The sequence below is a fragment of the Oncorhynchus masou genome, chromosome 1, assembly GCF_036934945.1.
Source record: "Oncorhynchus masou masou isolate Uvic2021 chromosome 1, UVic_Omas_1.1, whole genome shotgun sequence".
Taxonomy (NCBI): domain Eukaryota; kingdom Metazoa; phylum Chordata; class Actinopteri; order Salmoniformes; family Salmonidae; genus Oncorhynchus; species Oncorhynchus masou.
The window spans coordinates 35,387,292-35,406,831 of NC_088212.1; the positions used below are offsets into that span (position 1 = coordinate 35,387,292).

A 19,540-nucleotide genomic window follows, 5' to 3' on the forward strand; every position below is an offset into this window, starting at 1 on the left:
CTCGATCTCTCTTACTCAAGACTTCTTTACCACTAATCTGTCCTCCATAAGATTGTTTGTCTGTCCTACTCTCTCCCCATCATCATCACACAGCATTAGTGTAATCTGTGTCCTTGGCGCTAAGACTATCCTTATCCCTGAACCTTTTGTCTGTAGATAAATCCAACACAGTAGTGTTCCAGTTTCCAAGATTACCTACATTGTTCATTAGAGATCAGTGGAGGCTGGTGAGAAGGTCTATAGGAGGATGGGCTCATTGTAATGGCTGGGATGGAATTAATGGAACAGTATCAAACATATAGAAACCACACGTTTAAGCCCATCCTCCTATAGCTCCACCCACCAGTCTCCACTGGTAGATATTATTTCAGAAACCGGAGAGTTCTACAACTTCCCTCCTGGTTCATTCAGAAAACAGAGAGTTCTAGAACACTACCTCCTGGTTCATACAGAACACTGAAATCTATAACTTCCCTCCGGGTTCATTCAGAAAACAGGGAGTTCTAGGACACCCCTCCTGGTTCATACAGAACACTGAGATCTATATCTTCCCTCTGGGTTCATTCAGAAAACAGAGTTCTAGAACACCCCTCCTGGTTCATACAGAACACTGAGATCTATAACTTCCCTCCTGGTTCATTCAGAAAACAGAGAGTTCTAGAACACCCCTCCTGGTTCATACAGAACACGGAGATCTATAACTTCCCTATGGGTTCATTCAGAATACAGAGTTCTTGATAGTTGTAAATGTAATCCTTTGTCATTCAAAAAAAGAGAGAATTATTTTCTAAAATATTGCTCATACTTCACACATTGTATGAGTTTGGACAGATGTTAATAGTTTGTCTTTAGCCTCTTAATGACCCAATTCTGATTGTTTACTAACTTGATCTGGGCAGCTCTACATAGCTTTTGGTAACTGTTTAGGCATGGTGTAAATGTCTATGTAAAACTCTTTAGACTAACATTTGACCACTATAGAATTAGTTATACAGGATACAACTGGGTCAAACATTGGCAAATAACACTATTGACACACGTGATGTACCTGCATTAATGCATCTTGGTATTTGTATTTTCCAAATCCCAGATAACAGTTACAGGATGCTACATCATCAATAACACAGATTTAAACATCTCTGGAAATGACAGAAGGATAACAATAATGTACATTTGACTGCAAAGCTAAAAGCAGTAGTGAGAGTTGAAACTCTTACCTGTAGAAGTTGACAAAGAGCTGAGGAAAATCACAGATGTGTCAAGAGGATGTCCTTTTGGCTCACTCCTTTGCGTGTGTGATCGTCAGGGATTCCTGTGACTGTCTGGGAGAGAGACAGTGTGGGACGGGTCTCTTCAACCTCCAAATGGTCTCAGCCAGGTAGAGAGGGGATCTCTCTGACCTCCTCATTGGCTGAGCAGGATAAACAAATGATGCTCATCCCTGCTAACACTGTAGTGTTACAGTAAGCCCATGCCCCAACAACACAGAAATACCTGCAAACTTAGCAGTACACTTAGCCAAAGAGAACCTGTGTGTGTGTGTGTGTGTCTCAGCCCCTAACCCACCAACAGAGTAGAAACTCAAAAAACGAACGTGTGTGTGTGTTTAGCATGCAGTTACTGTAAGCCTACCAAAACATACAGCAATAATACAGAGTAATATCATACAGCTTTGTATTAAGTATTATACAACCAGGATAATATGGTTTCTACCCACAGACCCAAAAAGGCTAGACAGTACAGACCAAATAAATCATCATTATTGTAAAAAGCTACATTTCTAAATAGTGGCATGTGCCTTTGAAGAGAGAGTCAGAATGCAACATTAAAACAGCTAAAATATTTTATTATGAAATAAATGGTGTCAGTCTTGAAAGAGCCATAGAAATTGAAAAGGACAGACATACATGCACACACACGCTCACACTCGCTCACAGACAATATACAGCAACCTTTTAAAAGCTGAGGGTAGATATAGGTGTAATAGAATTGTTGTACCACATCTCAAAGTACTGTATACAGTCATACACACACACATAGTCACACAGATCAATATCTACCAGGAAAGTAAGTACTGCTTCAGAAATGTGCGTGCATACACACAACCTAACACACACACACACAAAACATTCCCTCGTTTGAGCTATTGTAGTTGATTCATCATGTACATAATTCACAATCTTAAGGAACTCTGGTCCTCTCTATGTTTTGTGCTTCAGTCTCTAGCTATGCTAGTAGAGCAGACACACTGGTCATATCACACTATACTACACTATGTGATCATAACCCTGGTATGGGGTGGCAGGTAGCCTAGTGGTTAGAGCATTGGTCCAGTAACTGAAAGGTTGCTGGATCAAATCCCAGAGCTGACAAGGTAAAAATCTGTCGTTCTACCCCTGAACAAGGCAGTTAACCCACTGTTCCCTGTAGGCCGTCATTGTAAATAAGAATTAGTTCTTAACTAACTTGCCTAGTTAAATAAAGGTAAGAAAAAAAATAACACAGGTAGCAGAAATACATGTTTTTTCCATTCCACTAGAATTAGTTAGGAGACAGTTTTAGATGAACTGTGGCAAGAACAGTCATGAAGTTACATTACAGTTCCTGCCTCTGTAGAACTGATCATAGAGATAGTACTGTACCACACTTGTGTGACAGGCATGTTTCAACACCACATACTGTCACAGGACAGGAGTCATTCAACCCCCCTACCGACTGACTGGGTGGGTGAGAATCTCATCTAGTGTGGGATGCCACTCTTGAGTGTAAGGCAGGTTCTGGTTTGGAGAGGGAGACAATCAGTTATCTGCAGGTGGCAAAATGGGGCTTTGGTCAAAAATAGAAAATACAAATATGCAAGGAGAGAGAGGTAGAGAGAACAATGGATAGAAAGAGATAGATATATCTAACTCAGTAGAACTAAGTAAGAGATTTAGATGTGCTTTAGGTTATTTTGCATCTGAGTGGTATAGGACAGTCTAAAATGCCCCATACAGACCCACAAGAGAAAAGTGCCAAACTTTACCTTCATTATTAACCATTATTATTGCTGATATGGATACAGTTAATATGCAGATATCACGACAGAGAGGCAGGTGTGTCAGAGAGGGATTGGGACAGCAAGGAGGATATGTACTGTTTGTTCATGGTATGGACGGAAAGAGCAGACATCATGTTTCATAATGACCCCAACCTCAACTGAGGAAGTTACCACACACAACCCAGCTCACAGAATTGGTACACTGTCCCTATAGAAGTCTTGGAAGAGATTAAAGCGAGGTTAGAATGGATGCCTCTCCCTGGGATGGTTCAGGGTCACTCCTGTTTGGGGCTTGGGACGGCGTCTGGGGTTGGGATGGGTAGCTAAGGAGGTCAGGGAGATTTTGGGAAGATCTGGTGGTCCCTCCTTAGACCGGGTCACATACATGCAGTCCCCTCAGGAAGACAACGCAGCTGCTTCTCAATGATACACCGCAGAAATGTATACCTACAGATAGATAGATAGAGATAGAGATGGAAGAGAACGAGACATAAATACACAGTACATGACAACAAACACAGCCGTTCAGGGAACGTAGGTAGATGTTGCCGGCACCTCACCTGCTCCTGAGTTTCTGCACCTCCCGGTCCTCTTCCTCCTTCAGCTTGGTGATGAAACTCTGCAGCACTGGCATCTCAAACTTAATATACTGCGCCACCTGGTTGGGAGGAGGAAGAAATGCAATTACAAACACAGACTTGGCCTGAACCCTCAACTATTACAAAGTCACAATACTGTAATAATAACAATTACATAAAGGATGTCATACAGTCACAATAGCTTATTTCAGTTTATGGGCAGTGACTTCACACTGTCAAGCCGGTGGCAAGTCATTGTTGAGGACAACTAATTGGCTTGGCTTGCAGACCCCTAAGCTGATTAACTTACGGTAAGTAAATTATGGTTTTGGTTTGACTCTGGTCTGTGTTACGGTAAAAGGTCTATTTAAATTCTAGTCTAGTGCATAAATAGCCCACTGCAGGTTATATTGAACTGAGCCCTTTTGTAATAGATAAGGGGACATACAGAATATTCCATTCTGAGGACGTGATTAAGTTTGTGTACTAAGAAGTGGGGAATGATTTAGCAGTTACACAGTGGTATGTAGGCGAGGAATGATTTGGCAGTTATACATTAGCAGTCTTACATCATAGGTGACTTCCTCGCCCAGGTCCTGCTCCATTAGGAAGATTCTGCTGACCTGTTCACACGGACCCTGAAGCACACGCAGCACCAGGGGGTAGTCACTGCGCTTCAGCTTTGCACGCTCTGAAAGAAGAAACATTGTCAAACTTTCACTGCATTACAACGGGTGTGCTTAAGTTACACTAGTAGATTGCCATGCTTTGCCACAGAGCTGCAGCACTCTCATACCCACGCACACAAAAACAGTTAATAATGCATACTCTACTCTAGGATAAACACATACATTGCTCACACTGACCCTGTGAAAGGGAGAACGTGATTCAGCTTCACACTCTGTGACCGACACAGAACCACACGACACGACACCGTACTCACTCACCCCCGCTGGTGTGTACAAGGTACAGCGCAAAGTCATCTGGGCTGTTCTCAATCTTGAACTTGTTAAGTAGCACTCGTAGCACCTGGGGCGTGGTCATACAACTGTTGATCCGCACGTTAGTAACTGAACCATACGCTGGAGTGAAGACTGCAGTCTAAAGAGGCAATGGGTGAAACACAATTATTAGAAGGGGAGAGGAATGAGAGAGAAAGAGAGAGAGAGAGAGAGAGAGAGAGAGAGAGAAAATTAATTTATTTGTCCTATTATGTTGTCGTTGTAGTAGTGTGTAGCTGCAGTATTATGGTGTGTGTGTGTGTGCGCGTGTGTGTGTGCGCATGGGTACCTTGTAATTGTAGAAGTGTCCATTGATGGAGAAACGGTGTCGTCGTATCCTCCTCTGGTCGCTAGGCGACCGGCGCTGGGCCTTCCTCAGAAACCCGGCATCGCTCTTCGTCCTCAGCAGCTGGGCGGAGCGCTCATATTCCTCTGTCCAACCAGAGCATAGAGATAGGAGAAAGGGGAGGAGTCAGACAATCACGTTCCTATGAATGTCACAGAATGTTCTAAAAATGTATTGTGTTGAACAGACATGGCTATCTAATGTAGGATAAATAATTGAGTTATCCATAATAACATGCTGAAGGTTTTCAGACTAGTCTTCTATAAGATCCACCTTCTTCCTCATCCGCCTTCACAATACTGTCCTCAGATTGGCTCTCGTGCTCTGTCACTTCTATGTTGGGCAGGGTCTGCTGGGTACCTTCATTGCTATTGACATAGAGAAAACAGGAATATTCCCATATTTAATAGCTTGACATTATTTATGACACATTATCTTCTCTTAAAACTTGTTCTACATCAAAGTGTAAATGAGACGGGTAGAGGAACAGTGAAATATGGTCTCTATGTAATCATTAGTGCCTGTCACTTATCCAGAATTTATTCACCTGACTTGAATAAAATATTTCAGTTCAAATCCAATTTTATTTGTCACATACAAGTGTTTAGCAGATGCTATTGCGGGTGTAGCGAAATGCTTGTAACGAGTTGTTGTGTATATTATATTTGTTTTATTTAATGACTTTATTATTATTTTATCTCTATAGAGCTGCTGCCTATCCTGTCTGACAAAATCCCTTACTAGTTCCTCAAAGTAAATAAGGTATACTTTTACGACTGAATACAAACTATCAATCACTTAGATCACTTAGAGTTTCAGGTAGAGATACCTTGCAAACAACTGCTCTCTGTCCCTCAATTGTGCATTCTTCTGTCTCTTATGTACAGTCGCAGGCATAAAAGAAACAGGCATGCAATGGATTGTGGTCATGCTAGTTAATTAGCAGGTTGTCTGTGCTAAACTACTCAGAACTTTGGTCTGTTGGAAACTACAACTCCCTACTACAATGCACAGTTCAGGCTGGATCTGATTTATCTCTAGAGAAACTGCAATGTGCGCATTGAGCTCACAAAAAAAACTAAAAACTAAATGGAATTCAAATAACAGAAAGGTTGGTTCATCGCTCAGCACTACTGACCGGAGACAATATGTGTGGTCAAAGTAAACTAAAAACCCTATATCTAGGTCGCCGTAACCCACCCTGGTTATAATAAAGAGATATCAATATGGCCATGGTACCAGGACATACTGTATTCACAAAAAAATACACCCTTGGTAAAAACATAGACCTTTTATACATACAGTACGTAGTACGTTTCTATATGTTGCCTTGGTATGGTAACCAGAGCTCACTCCCTACCTCTGATTATCCAGGGCACAGCCGGAGTGCCAGGATGTAGACGAGGGGGGAGGTCTGATTCGCTCGTGATCGTCCTGCATCTGCAAACTGATAGGCCGACGCAGGCCCCAGGAGATATTCAGCAAGCCCTCCACGATCAGCTCCCCTTCCTCCTATAGAGACAGAGTTACCATAATCAATAAAACACACACACAGACAGTTATTACCCCTTTGGGGCAGGGTGAATTATTGGACAGAGTCAGTTTGTGGTAAATTATACAGCAAAGTAATATGAGAGAGATAGACGCACGCACCTCTCTGTGTCTCAACTGCAGGTTATGTCCTTCATAATAGAGGTTGTAGGTTTTGAGGTGGGACAGGACTGTTGCCCTGAAGACAGAAGTACATTATTCTTGACAACAATTTATTACTTTACATACATTTTAAAATTATACTTTTTGTTATTACTACACACGCCTGAACACACTGTGTGTGTGTGTGTGTGTGTGTGTCTGTCATATCAAATTTTATTTGTCACATACACATGGTTAGCAGATGTTAATGTGAGTGTAGCGAAATGCTTGTGCTTCTAGTTCCGACAATGCAGTAATAACCAACGAGTAATCTAGCTAACAATTCCAAAACTACTACCTTATACACAAGTGTAAAGGGATAAAGAATATGTACATAAAGATAAATGAATGAGTGATGGTACAGAGCGGCATAGGCAAGATGCAGTAGATGGTATCGAGTACAGTATATACATATGAGATGAGTATGTAAACAAAGTGGCATAGTTTAAAGTGGCTAGTGATACATGTATTACATAAAGATGCAGTAGATGAGAGTACAGTATATACGTATACATATGAGATAAATAATGTAGGGTATGTAAACATTATATTAAGTAGCATTGTTTAAAGTGGCTAGTGACATATTTTACATCAATTCCCATCAATTCCCATTATTAAAGTGGCTGGAGTTGAGTCAGTTTGTTGGCAGCAGCCACTCAATGTTAGTGGTGGCTGTTTAACAGTCTGATGGCCTTGAGATAGAAGCTGTTTTTCAGTCTCTCGGTCCCAGCTTTGATGCACCTGTACTGACCTCGACTTCTGGATGATAGCGGGGTGAACAGGCAGTGGCTCGGGTGGTTGTTGTCCTTGATGATCTTTATGGCCTTCCTGTGACATCGGGTGGAGTAGGTGTCCTGGAGGGCAGGTAGTTTGCCCCCGGGGATGCGTTGTGTAGACCTCACTACCCTCTGGAGAGCCTTACGGTTGTGGGCGGAGCAGTTGCCGTACCAGGCGGTGATACAGCCCGACAGGATGCTCTCGATTGTGCATCTGTAGAAGTTTGTGAGTGCTTTTGGTGACAAGCCGAAATTCTTCAGCCTCCTGAGGTTGAAGAGGCGCTGCTGCGCCTTCATCACGATGCTGTCTGTGTTGGTGGACCAATTCAGTTTGTCTGTGATGTGTATGCCGAGGAACTTAAAACTTACGACCCTCTCCACTACTGTTCCATTGATGTGGATAGGGGGGTGTTCCCTATGCTGTTTCCTGAAGTCCACAATCATCTCCTTAGTTTTGTTGACGTTGAGTGTGAGGTTATTTTCCTGACACCACACTCGAGGGCCCTCACCACCTCCCTGTATGCCGTCTCGACGTTGTTGGTAATCAAGACTACCACTGTTGTGTCGTCCGCAAACTTGATGATTGAGTTGGAGGCGTGCGTGGCCACACAGTCGTGGGTGAACAGGGAGTACAGGAGAGGGCTCAGAACGCACCCTTGTGGGGCCCCAGTGTTGAGGATCAGCGGGGTGGAGATGTTGTTACCTACCCTCACCACCTGGGGGCGGCCCGTCAGGAAGTCCAGTACCCAGTTGCACAGGGCGGGGACGAGACCCAGGGTGTCGAGCTTGATGACGAGTTTGGAGGGTACTATGGTGTTAAATGCTGAGCTGTGTGTGTGTGTGTGTGTGTGTGTGTGTGTATGGCATACTTGCTGATGAACTTGTTGTCTCCAATCTGAACCCCATCCTGCATGTTATCCATTCTCAGTCAGCATGAGAGGAGCTAGAGAGAGTGTGAGAGAGAGAAAGAGAGAAATTGTGATCAGATGCTTTTAAACATTAATGTGGATAGATACTGAAGACCAATAGATGGAGACTGAAGTTAAAGCTTGGTCGCAAATGTGTCTTCCAAATGGACAATGACCCAAAGCATATTTCCAAAGTTGTGGCAAAATGGCTTAAGGACAACAGAGTCAAGGTATTTGAGTGGCCATCAAAGCCCTGACCTCAATCCTATAGAAAATGTGTGGGCAGAACTGAAAAAGCGTGTGCGAGCAAGGAGGCCTACAAACGTTTGACCCAAGTTAAACAATTTAAAGGCAATGCTACCAAATACTAATTGAGTGTATGTAAACTTCTGACCCACTGACAATGTGATGAAATAAAAGCTGAAATAAATCACTCTACTATTATCCTGACATTTCACATTCTTAAAATAAAGTGGTGATCCTAACTGACCTAAGACAGGGAATGTTTACTAGGATTACATTTAAATTTAATTTAAACTTGGCTAAGGTGTATGTAAACTTCCGACTTCAACTGTAGATAGTTAGCTGCATCTTTTAGCCAGCCAGTTTATATGCAGGGTTAATGTTGTTCTCTCTGCTATGCCAGCTCAGACTAGAGGTCGACCGATTAATCGGAATGGCCGATTAATTAGGGCCGATTTCAGGTTTCCATAAGAATTGGTAATTGGTATTTTTGGGTGCCGATATATTTTTTACACCTTTATTTAACTAGGCAAGTCAGTTAAGAACGCATTCTTATTTTCAATGACGACCTAGGAACGGTGGGTTTACTGCCTCGTTCAGGGGCAGAAAGACAGATTTTCACCTTGTCAGCTCGGGGGATCCAATCTTGCAACCTTAGAGTTAACTAGTCCAACGTAATAACGACCTGTCTCTCTCTCGTTGCACTCCACAAGGAGACTGCCTGTTACGCGAATGCAGTAAGCCAAGGTAAATTGCTAGCTAGCATTAAACTTATATTATCTAAAACAATCAATCATAATCACTAGTTAACTGCACATGGTTGATGACATTACTAGATATTATCTAGCGGGTCCTGCGTTGCATATAATCTGACTGAGCATACAAGTATCTAAGTATCTGACTGAGCAGCGGTAGGCAGAAGCAGGCACGTAAACATTCATTCAAACAGCATTTTCGTGCGTTTTGCCAGCAGCTCTTCGCTGTGCGTCAAGCATTGCGCTGTTTATGACTTCAAGCCTATCAACTCCCCAGATGAGGCTGGTGTAACCAAAGTGAAATGGCTAGCTAGTTAGCGCGCGCTAATAGCGTTTCAAACGTCACTCGCTCTGAGCCTTCTAGTAGTTGTTCCCCTTGCTCTGCATGGGTAACGCTGCTACGATGGTGGCTGTTGTCGTTGTGTTGCTGGTTTGAGCCCAGGGAGAAGCGAGGAGAGGGACGGAAGCTATACTGTTACACTGGCAATACTAAAGTGCCTATAAGAACATCTAATAGACAAAGGTATATGAAATACAAATGGTATAGAGGGAAATAGTCCTATAATTCCTATAATAACTACAACCTAAAACTTCCTACCTGGGAATATTGAAGACTCATGTTAAAAGGAACCAACAGCTTTCATATGTTCTCATGTTCTGAGCAAGGAACTGAAACGTTAGCTTTCTTATATTGCACATATTGCACTTTTACTTTCTTCTCCATCACTTTGTTTTTGCATTATTTAAACCAAATTGAACATTTTTCATTATTTACTGGAGACTACATTGATTTTATTGGTGTACTATATTAAGTTAAAATAAGTGTTCATTCAGTATTGTTGTAATTATTACAAATAAATAAAATAAAAATAGTCCGATTAATCGGTATCGGCTTTTTTGGTCCTCCAATAATTGGTATCGGCGTTGAAAAATCATAATCGGTTGACCTCTAGCTCAGACCCGTGTGATATGGGTCTGTGAGTTTTATGGCTCCTTTTCCTGGTGTGACTCAACAAACTGTCTCTGTGACACAAGTCTCTGTCAGTGTGAGATGGAGGACACAATCTCTCTCTCTTCCTCTTTGCCTCCTCCTCTCCCATCTGTCTAAAACACACCGCACACAGAAAACCACTAGCACACACGGAAGCTTCCATGGTGACCATCACACAAACAGATGTTAATTTAATATGACATGCTGCCAACACCCTCACATGTTTCCTTCCTGCCCAGCTGAAATGGTGTGTGTATGTTAGGGGGCAGCACAGAAGCTTCCAGATGGACAAGAACAGGTGCATGAATCATTTCAGTTGCACACACAGTGTCTCAGCCTTGTCCCAGGTACCAGCAAGCTTCGTTCCTCCTCCTTGAAAGAACTCTTAAATCACTGCCATTAGCACATACACTCTAACCCACACTGTTATGCTACCCAGTGTATCTTGCTACAACTACTGTGGCAGGCTACCTCACTATTTCATTGCTGAAATAGTGTGTGTTTGTGTGCGTGTGTATAAGGCCGCTGTGTGGCTTACCGTGCTAAGATCTGTATGATGCTGGTAGGCCAGGAAAGAGAGAGATCCGCTAGCTGCACAAACACACAATAAGTTAGTCCTCAGGGTCCAGTCAGAGGAGTTTACCTGAAGACAGCCAGGCAGGAGCCCAATGAAGCTACTGTGTCCTTTCTGTGGAGGAGAGAGAGAGAGTTCAGCACTAAGTGTGGTTCTTCAGAGTCTGTCTCAGTGGCTGTGTACCCAGGGTAGATGACCCAGTGCCTCAGTCTAAGGCGTCAGTGTGTTTGTAAGAGAAAGGGGAGAGGTGATGGAGAGAGCACCAGAGAGTGGCGGTTGAAGGGGCTTGTTAAAAGGAAGCGCTCCCCACCCGCTAATCTCTTCCTCCTTCAGAGCCTCAGTCACAGCGGAAACTGACGCTGCCGCTCTGACATGAGTGAGACTTCCTCAATTCAAACTACAGACATGAAATATGATATCGCTCTCTCACATACACACACACACACACGGAGAAAGGCACCAACACACACACACAAAAACACACACAGCTTCTCTCTGAAAGGCTCACACGTACCCCCATATATAGACAGAGAGGAATTGAGAGGTACGAAGCAACAGACAACAACCGCACCATACCTCAGGTGTCCAGCCAACACCTCACAACCATAAACACATTTAATGATTGGTATTACATTTTTCATATGGTCACAATCAACCCACACACCATGCAGCATTATCAATATTTCAGCACCTACATTAGGCCCTGTCAGGCACCACTGAACAACACAATAGGAGACATCAGCTTTTAAAGGTCCAATGCTGCTATTTTTATCTCAATATCAAATCATTTCTGGGTAATAATTAAGTACCTTACTGTGACTGTTTTAAATAACAAAAACTTAAAAATAAACTAAAATAGCTTCTTAGCAAAGAGCAATTTCTCAAGCAATAATTTAGCTAGGACTGTCTGGAGTGGGGAGGGGAAAATTGAAAACTAGCTGTTATTGGGAGAGACGTTTGGAACTCTCTATTAACCAGGCAGGCCAAAACGCCATCTCACCAAAGCAGGCTGAAATGTCAGGCGTTCTTTTCAAATAGCTCATATACTAAAAGGGCATTTTCGTAGTTTTCACAATATTATTCCAAACTCATAGTATGGAAATATACAATGCCTTCAGAAAATATTCGTACCCTTTGACTTTTTGATGTATTACAGTCTGAATTCAAAATGGATCTGCACACAATACCCCAAAATGACAAAGTGAAAACATGTTTTTATACATTTTTACAAATGCATTCAAAATGAAATACCTCATTTACACAAGTATTCACACCCCTGAGTCAATACATGTTAGAATCACCTTTGTCAGCGATTACAGCTGTGAGTCTTTCTGGGTAAGTCTCTAAGCGCTTTGCACACCTGGAATGTACAGTATTTGCACATTATCCTTTTAAAAATCCTTCAAGCTCCGTCAAGTTGGATATTGATCATCGCAAAAAAGCCATTTCCAAGTCTTGCCATAGATTTTCAAGCTGATTTAAGTCAAAACTGTAACAATGCCACTCAGGAACAGTCAATGTCATCTTGGTAAGCAACTCCAGTGTATATTTGGCCTTGTATTTTAGGTTATTGTCCTAAAATACATTTTTGATAGCACTGGGCATTTAATACCAAGACCAGGGATGGGTGGCTGTGGCTCAGTCCTTGAGGGCGGAAGTATGTTGGTCCAAGCCAAAGGTCCTAGGAATAGGACCCACTACTGGTATGTTGTTTAAGACTGGACTGTGGCCCAAGAAACCTCTAAAAGGCTTTGGAGTTTAAGACTGGACATGTGGGAACCCCTGGTCTAGCCTGGCAGTTCTACATCAATAATGAAACCTAGATCAAAAATCTTGCGTAACTGCATCAGCTACTTTATGTTACGTACAGCTGTCCACTAGAGATTAATAATGATGTGTCTACACTGACACACTACTTCTGATCTGTCTCAATTGAGTCTTTCTGCTGCTTGCAGAAAACGTACCATGCCTGTTGTTTTGGGGGGAAACGACTGTCCGTATCAAAAAACAGGCAAATTAACCCAACATTGACCCAGGCTAGCTCAGCCCATGGCTCTGTGTTCTGTTCTGCATTCCTGTTGGAATAATGGATTTTGGGATAATGTGATCTGTTCTGTCTGGATGGGGCTCCAAAAATAGCCCCCCGGTCTTCCCCTCCCTCCGCATTCCCTTGAATCCTTCTCTACAACAACCACAGCAACCAAGCATGTCTCTCTCTCTCCTCCACCCTAAACAACCACAGCAGCCAAGTCAGCATACCTCTCCTCCTCCACCCCTTACTAACCACAGCAGCCAAGCCATCTCTCTCTAGTCTAAGCATTGCTCTCTCTTCCTCCCTCTTTCCCGCACAATTATAGTGCCTTCAGAAAGAATTCACACCCCTTGACTTTTTCCACATTTTGTTATGTTACAGCCTGAATTTTAAATTGATTAAATGTAGATGTTTTGTCACTGGCCTACACACAATACCACAATGTCAAAGTGGAATTATATTTTTAAAATTGTTACAAATTAATTAGAAATGAAAAGCTGAAATGTCTTGAGTCGATAAGTATTCAACCCCTTTGTTATGGCAAGCCTTAATAAAGTTAAAACGTTTATGGCTTGGGGGCAGTATTTCAACGTCTGGATGAGAAGCATACCCAAAGTAAGCTGCCTGTTACTCAGAAGCTAGGATATGCATATAATTGATAGATTTGGATAGAAAGCACTCTAAAGTTTTCAAAACTGTTAAAATAATGTATGTGAGTATAAGAGAACTGATATGGCATGCAAAAACCTGAGGAAAATTCATCCAGGAAGTTTTTTTTTTTGATGCGCGTATTTTCAATTGAATGCCTATAGAGTATCTAATGGGTTAGGACCCATATTGCCGTTCCTATGGTTTCCACTAGATGTCAGTCTTTAGACATTGTTTCAGGCTTGTTTTCTGAAAAATGAAGAAGAATGAGACCTTTCTGTCAGTGGACTATAGAATCATGCAGTGCTGGTTTGCACGTGTGACCGAGTGCGCGCCCTTCGTTGTTTTTCCTTTCTATTGAATACGCTATTGTCCGGTTGAAATATAATCGATTATTTAGACAATTGACAACCTGACGATTAATTATAAACATCGTCTGACATGGTTCGACAAACTTTACCGGAACTATTAGGATGTATTCGTCTGCATGTTTTGACCGCCTTTAAGCCAGTGTGTCACGACTTCTGCCGAAGTCGTTGCCTCTCCTTGTTCGGGCGGTGCTCAGCGTTCGACGTCACCGGTCTTCTAGCCATCATTGATCCTTTTTTCATTTTCCATTGGTTTTGTCTTGTCTTCCCACACACCTGTTTTCAATCCCATTCATTACCTGTTGTGTATATAACCCTCTGTTTCCCCTCATGTCTTTGTCAGAGATTGTTTTATTGTCAGTGTAGTGCGTTTGTTGTATAGGTGCGCGTCGGGGTCCTTGTACCCATGTTTGTTTGTTATGTACATTTAGTGTTATGGAGCATACTCCGTGGACTTTATTAAAAGACTCCATTTGACTCTCCTGCGCCTGACTTCCCTGCCACCTATTACACCTACGCATGACACAGTGGATTACTGAACAAAACGTGCCAACAAAAACTGAGTTTATGGGATATAAAGAGGGACTTTATCGAACAAAACAAACATTTATTGTGTAGCTGGGACTCTTGTGACTGCAACCATATGAAGATCTTCAAAGGTAAGTGATTAATTTTATTGCTATTTCTGACTTGTAATTCCTTTACTTGGTTGTAAAAATGTTTGTATGCTTTTGTAAGCGGGGCGCAATCCTCAGATAATCGCATGGTATGCTTTCTCCGTAAAGCCTTTTTGAAATCTGACAAAGTGGCTGGATTAACAAGAAGTTAATCTTGAAACCGATGTATAACACTTGTATTTTTTATGAATGTTTATTATGACTATTTCTGTATTTTGAATTTGGCGCTCTGCAATTTCACTGGATGTTGTCGAGGTGGGTAGCTAGCGGAACGCCTGCACCAGAAAGGTTAAGGAGTAAAAATGTGCACTCACTCTGTGTGCAATAATAGTGTTTAACATGATTTTGGAATGACTACCTCATCTCTGTACCCTCTGAAAGACCCTCAGTTGAGCAGTGAATTTCAAAGACAAATTCCACCAAAAAGACCAGGGAGGTTTTCCAATGCCTCGCAAAGAAGGGCACTGAATATCCCTTTGAGCATGGTACAGTTATTAATTACACTTTGGAAGGTACAGGATAGCAGTCAGGGTCAGGTCAGGCAGAGGGGTCAAAGCCGGGAAAAACTAGAAAACAGGAACTAAGACAAGACAGGAGCAAGAGAGAAAATGCTGGTAGGTTCTACAAACAAAATGAACTGGCAACAGACAAACAAGCATAAATACACAGGGGATAACAGGGAAGATAGGTGACACCTGAAGGGGGGTGGAGACAAGCACAAAGACAGGTGAAACCGATCAGGGCGTGACAGTACCCCCCCCCCCCTCAAGGGATGCCACATGGCATCTTGGCTTCAGCGGGTGTAGCAGCGGGTCTATAGCGGCATGCCAGCGCATCTGGCTCGACCTTCTTGGATATTGGTTGGTGCTGCGGAGGTCCTGGTACTCCGCAGGGCTGATGGAGAGGATCGGCGCAATTTCCAAGCCCCAGGAAGACGTCCCGGGGTAGGCAGAGCTGATTTCAGGCAATGAGTGTGCCAGGACGGGCTCCAGCCCACAATGTCACCAGTAGCCCAGTCAATAGAGGGATTGTGTCGCTGGAGCCAAGAGAATCCCAATACCACAGGAACCTGCGGAGACTCAACTAGCAGGAATTGGATCGTCTCGCTGTGGTTCCCTGACAATCATAGGTTGATGGGTGTGGTATGGTGGGTGACCCGGGCCTACAGAGCACCCGTCCAGCACTCTTAACATCCATGGGAACGGAGAGGGGTTGAGTGGGGATGCCCAGCTCGGACGCCAGGGTAACGTCCATAATCCTCACATGGGCCTTAGAGTCGATGAGTATCAGGAGAGACTTGGACTGGTCGCCCCACAGCAGGGTGGGGTGGAGAGGGTGGCGAGTAAGGAGAGAAGAAAAATTATCTTTAAGACCCAACAGAGTACTCACTCCAACGAATGAGCTAGGTCTCTTGAAGGGACAGGTAGATACAAAAGGTCTGCGTACGAGTTCGGCTGGAGACAGCCTTGCCTTGCCGAGCTGCATCGGCTCGGGAAGAGGTGAATCGGTAGTCTTTGAAAGCTCTTTGTGGAACTCAGGTAAGCTCGGACTCTCTCGGGGGCGTAGATGCCGGGGACTTCCGGAGTTCATCAGATACAAGGTGGGATCCCTGAGTGAGTGATTAGGGGGGCAAAGGTACAGGACGGCAGGCAGGCTCAGGTCAGGCAGAGGGATCAAAGCCGGGAAAAACTAGAAAACAGGAACTAAGACGAGACAAGAGCAAGGGGGAAATGCTAGTAGGTTCTACGAACAAAACAAACAGAACAGGTATAAATACACAGGGGTGAATGGGGAAGATGGGCGACACCTGGAGGGGGTGGAGAGAAGCACAAAGACAGGTGAAAAAGATCAGGGCGTGACAGTATGAATACACCCAGTCACTACAAAGATACAGACGTCCTTCCTAACTCAGTTGCCAGAGAGGAAGGAAACCGCTCAGGGATGTCACCATGAGGCCCAATGGTAACTTTAAAACAGTTATAGAGTTTAATGGCTGTGATAGGAGAAAACTGACATGTGTAGTTACTTCACAATCCTAACCTAAATGACAGAGTGAAAAGAAGGAAGCCTGTATAGAATAAACATATTTGAAAACATGCATCCTGTTGCAGCAAGGCACTACAGTAATACTGCAAAAATTAGGCAAAGCAATTGACTTTTTTCCTGAATGTAAAGTGTTATGTTAGGGGCAAATCCAAAACAACACATTACTGAGTACCACTCTCCATATTTTCAAGCATAGTGGTGGCTGCATCATGTTATGGGTATGCTTGTAATCGTTAAGGACTGGGGAGTTTGCTTTCCACCAGACACTGGGAGATGAATTCACCTTTCAGCAGGACAATAACCTAAAACACAAGGCCAAATCTACACTGGAGTTGCTTACCAAGAAGACAGTGACTCTTCCTGAGCGGCCAAGTCACAGTTTTGACATAAATCTACTTGAAAATCCCTGAAAACGGTTGTCTAGCAATGATCAACACAGATATTGAATCCAGGTGTGCAAAGCTCTGAGACTTGCCCAGAATGACTCACAGCTGTAATTGCTGCCAAGTGTGCTTCTACAAAGTATTGACTCAGGGGTGTGAGTACTTACGTAAATGAGATATTTCTGTATTTCATTTTCAATACATTTGCTAAAATGTCTAAAAACATGTTTTCACTTTGTCATTATGGGGTATTGTGTGTAGATGTTTGAAAAATGTGCACTGTATAAGTTCTGTAGCTCCTTTTATCTAAATGACATTCCAGCATGGCGGGCAGGCAGGTAATTAAGCAGGCTTCAATGCATATGTCTTCAGCAGCAGCCTTCAATAACATAATACAACGTTCACAAATGAATGAACCAGGTGATTCCGCTCAACATAATAGACAAACATAATCTCTAGCGGTCTTTTTATATGGAGTGCACGTCATAAAAACATTCTATAAAACAGGTTTTCACTTTGTCATTATGAGGTTTTGTGTGTAGATGAAAAAAAAATTATACCCATTTTAGATTGCTTTCTACTCCCTCTTCTCTTCCCCCTCTCTCTATCCTATCTTTCGCTCTCTTGCGCTGAACTCCTGGTCTACTTCTTCCTTGTTGTAAAATATCTATTCTCATTAGTGCTGTTGTTTCCCTTTGTTTCCTCTTTATCTAACTTGTTTTCCTCCATCCCTTTTACCATTCTCTCTCTACTCCACCTCCCTCCACCTCCCACAGACTGGCACTAATCCACTGACATTAAAACTCCTGACCTCAATTTCCTGACTTCTCTTTCTCTCTCTCACACACACACACACACACACACACACACACACACACACACACACACACACACACACACACACACGTTTTGATCTCTTGCCCCGTGCCTCTGTCCTCAACTGCTTTAGCTGAAGGGATGAATGCAGGTCCAAACCTCCAGTTCTGCCCTTTTCCTGAATTCCTCCCTCTCAACCCCAACTTTGCTCTCCCACTATTGTTCAAATTGTCATAGCAACCCTAAAAACATCACACAGTGCCAAAGCTTTTGTGTGTGTGTGTTTGTAAATAGACAAGATGCCCCTTCAATCTGGCTCACACCATTATGGTGTCATTAGACAGGAAAAGGTGCAACACTCACCATAAAACATACTTTGTTTTATAAGACAAGTTTAAAAGATTGATGTTTCGGCCTTCAATGGCCTTCTTCAGAATCACACCACTATTGTGAAATTGTATATGACCTTAGGAAGCACAATAGTCTATTAATCATTTAAGGTACAGGCCAATATTATGAATTCCCTCACAACTTAGTGTGGAAAATATGACCACATGCTTGGACATCCATATCTGAGAGGATCAGTCTCTGGGCACTACCACTGGCCAGTGTGTGTGTGAGTTTGTGTGAGAAGAATCTTAAGTAGCCTATCTGATATTGATGTTATGTAATCGGTCCAGACAGACACATAATGTTTTATAGACTAGCCTACTAAACTGTATAGGTAGAGCCCAGATATGACTTCTAATCGGTTTCATTTCTGTGCAATGACAAAATAAAAACTGGAAAAACATGTGAATTTGTTTCCCAGCAAAAGTATGATTTGGTACTACTTGCTGTTAGTTGAGGGCTAATAGCATTGCATTATCAATGCAATAACGTTCATCTCCGATTACTTCTAAACTCTGTTTATGGATCTAAATTAGTCTCACACGCATTCTTGTTCCAGTCACAATTGCTCTAACTGGCGAAACTATAGCCAATATCTATGCAAATAACAGTGTTTGCCTTGTGAGTTTATCGATCGTTAGAGGCATGGCTGACTAATGTCGCTTTAACATATAGCCTACTTACGGACAGAGTTGCTAGTGGTGATTTTCAGGACCTCTTCGGGCTTTAGTTGTTAATGTTTACAAACGATCAACTGGGCTTGGTTCTTCTCTGCCACGCTGGGTTTCGGGTGGGATAGTCGTAAACCGTGAGTCGCCCAGTCTGTTCGTTCCCTGCTCGGTTCGCCCTACCCGGGCATAGGAAACAATCGGTGCATGCACGCACCGGGGCTTGCATGCGTGGCGTCTGCGCGACGAGAGGAGAACCCCATCTGTTGTAGTGGACCTCTGGCACCGTACCCGGTAACCAATCAGCGCACGATCTGCCGCAGCTTTGTTCGCGCTGACTGCTCACTCTCTGAATAGTTGAATAGAATAGGAGGGTGAATCTTGAAAACAATGCTACCCCCAATTCACATGCATAGGGGCTGATAGATAACTAGACCCACTGCGCATACACAAGGGATAGGTCTACTTAAAGTGAGAGTTGCCATTTTCATTTTAAAACTGTGTAGGTCAAATTCAATATTAAAACCATTAGGCCTAGAGGTACTTAACCCTTAATACATGTTCATGTGCTTTGACTGATTTCATGTGATATGTGGGGTTGTATGGCA

At 42.9% G+C, this 19,540-nt stretch overlaps 1 protein-coding gene across 4 annotated transcripts; it reads right to left on the reverse strand.

The window, feature by feature from the left end:
* Positions 1-1,829: 1,829 nt before the first annotated feature.
* Positions 1,830-19,292, reverse strand: LOC135543114 (ras association domain-containing protein 2-like). Of its 4 annotated transcripts, none has more exons than XM_064970200.1 (11): positions 18,949-19,292; positions 10,869-11,018; positions 8,303-8,376; positions 6,619-6,694; positions 6,326-6,477; positions 5,239-5,333; positions 4,909-5,051; positions 4,566-4,719; positions 4,188-4,309; positions 3,601-3,698; positions 1,830-3,487 (listed from the first exon to the last, which is right to left on the reverse strand). In XM_064970200.1, the coding sequence occupies exons 3-11, from the start codon at positions 8,353-8,355 to the stop codon at positions 3,418-3,420; spliced, it is 963 nt and encodes a 320-aa protein (XP_064826272.1). In that variant the 5' UTR covers positions 8,356-8,376; positions 10,869-11,018; positions 18,949-19,292; the 3' UTR covers positions 1,830-3,417. The 4 variants fall into 4 exon arrangements, with proteins under 4 accessions (XP_064826272.1, XP_064826278.1, XP_064826284.1 ...); XM_064970206.1 differs by lacking the exon at positions 18,949-19,292 and adding an exon at positions 17,619-17,637; XM_064970212.1 differs by lacking the exon at positions 18,949-19,292 and adding an exon at positions 11,215-11,231.
* Positions 19,293-19,540: the final 248 nt, after the last annotated feature.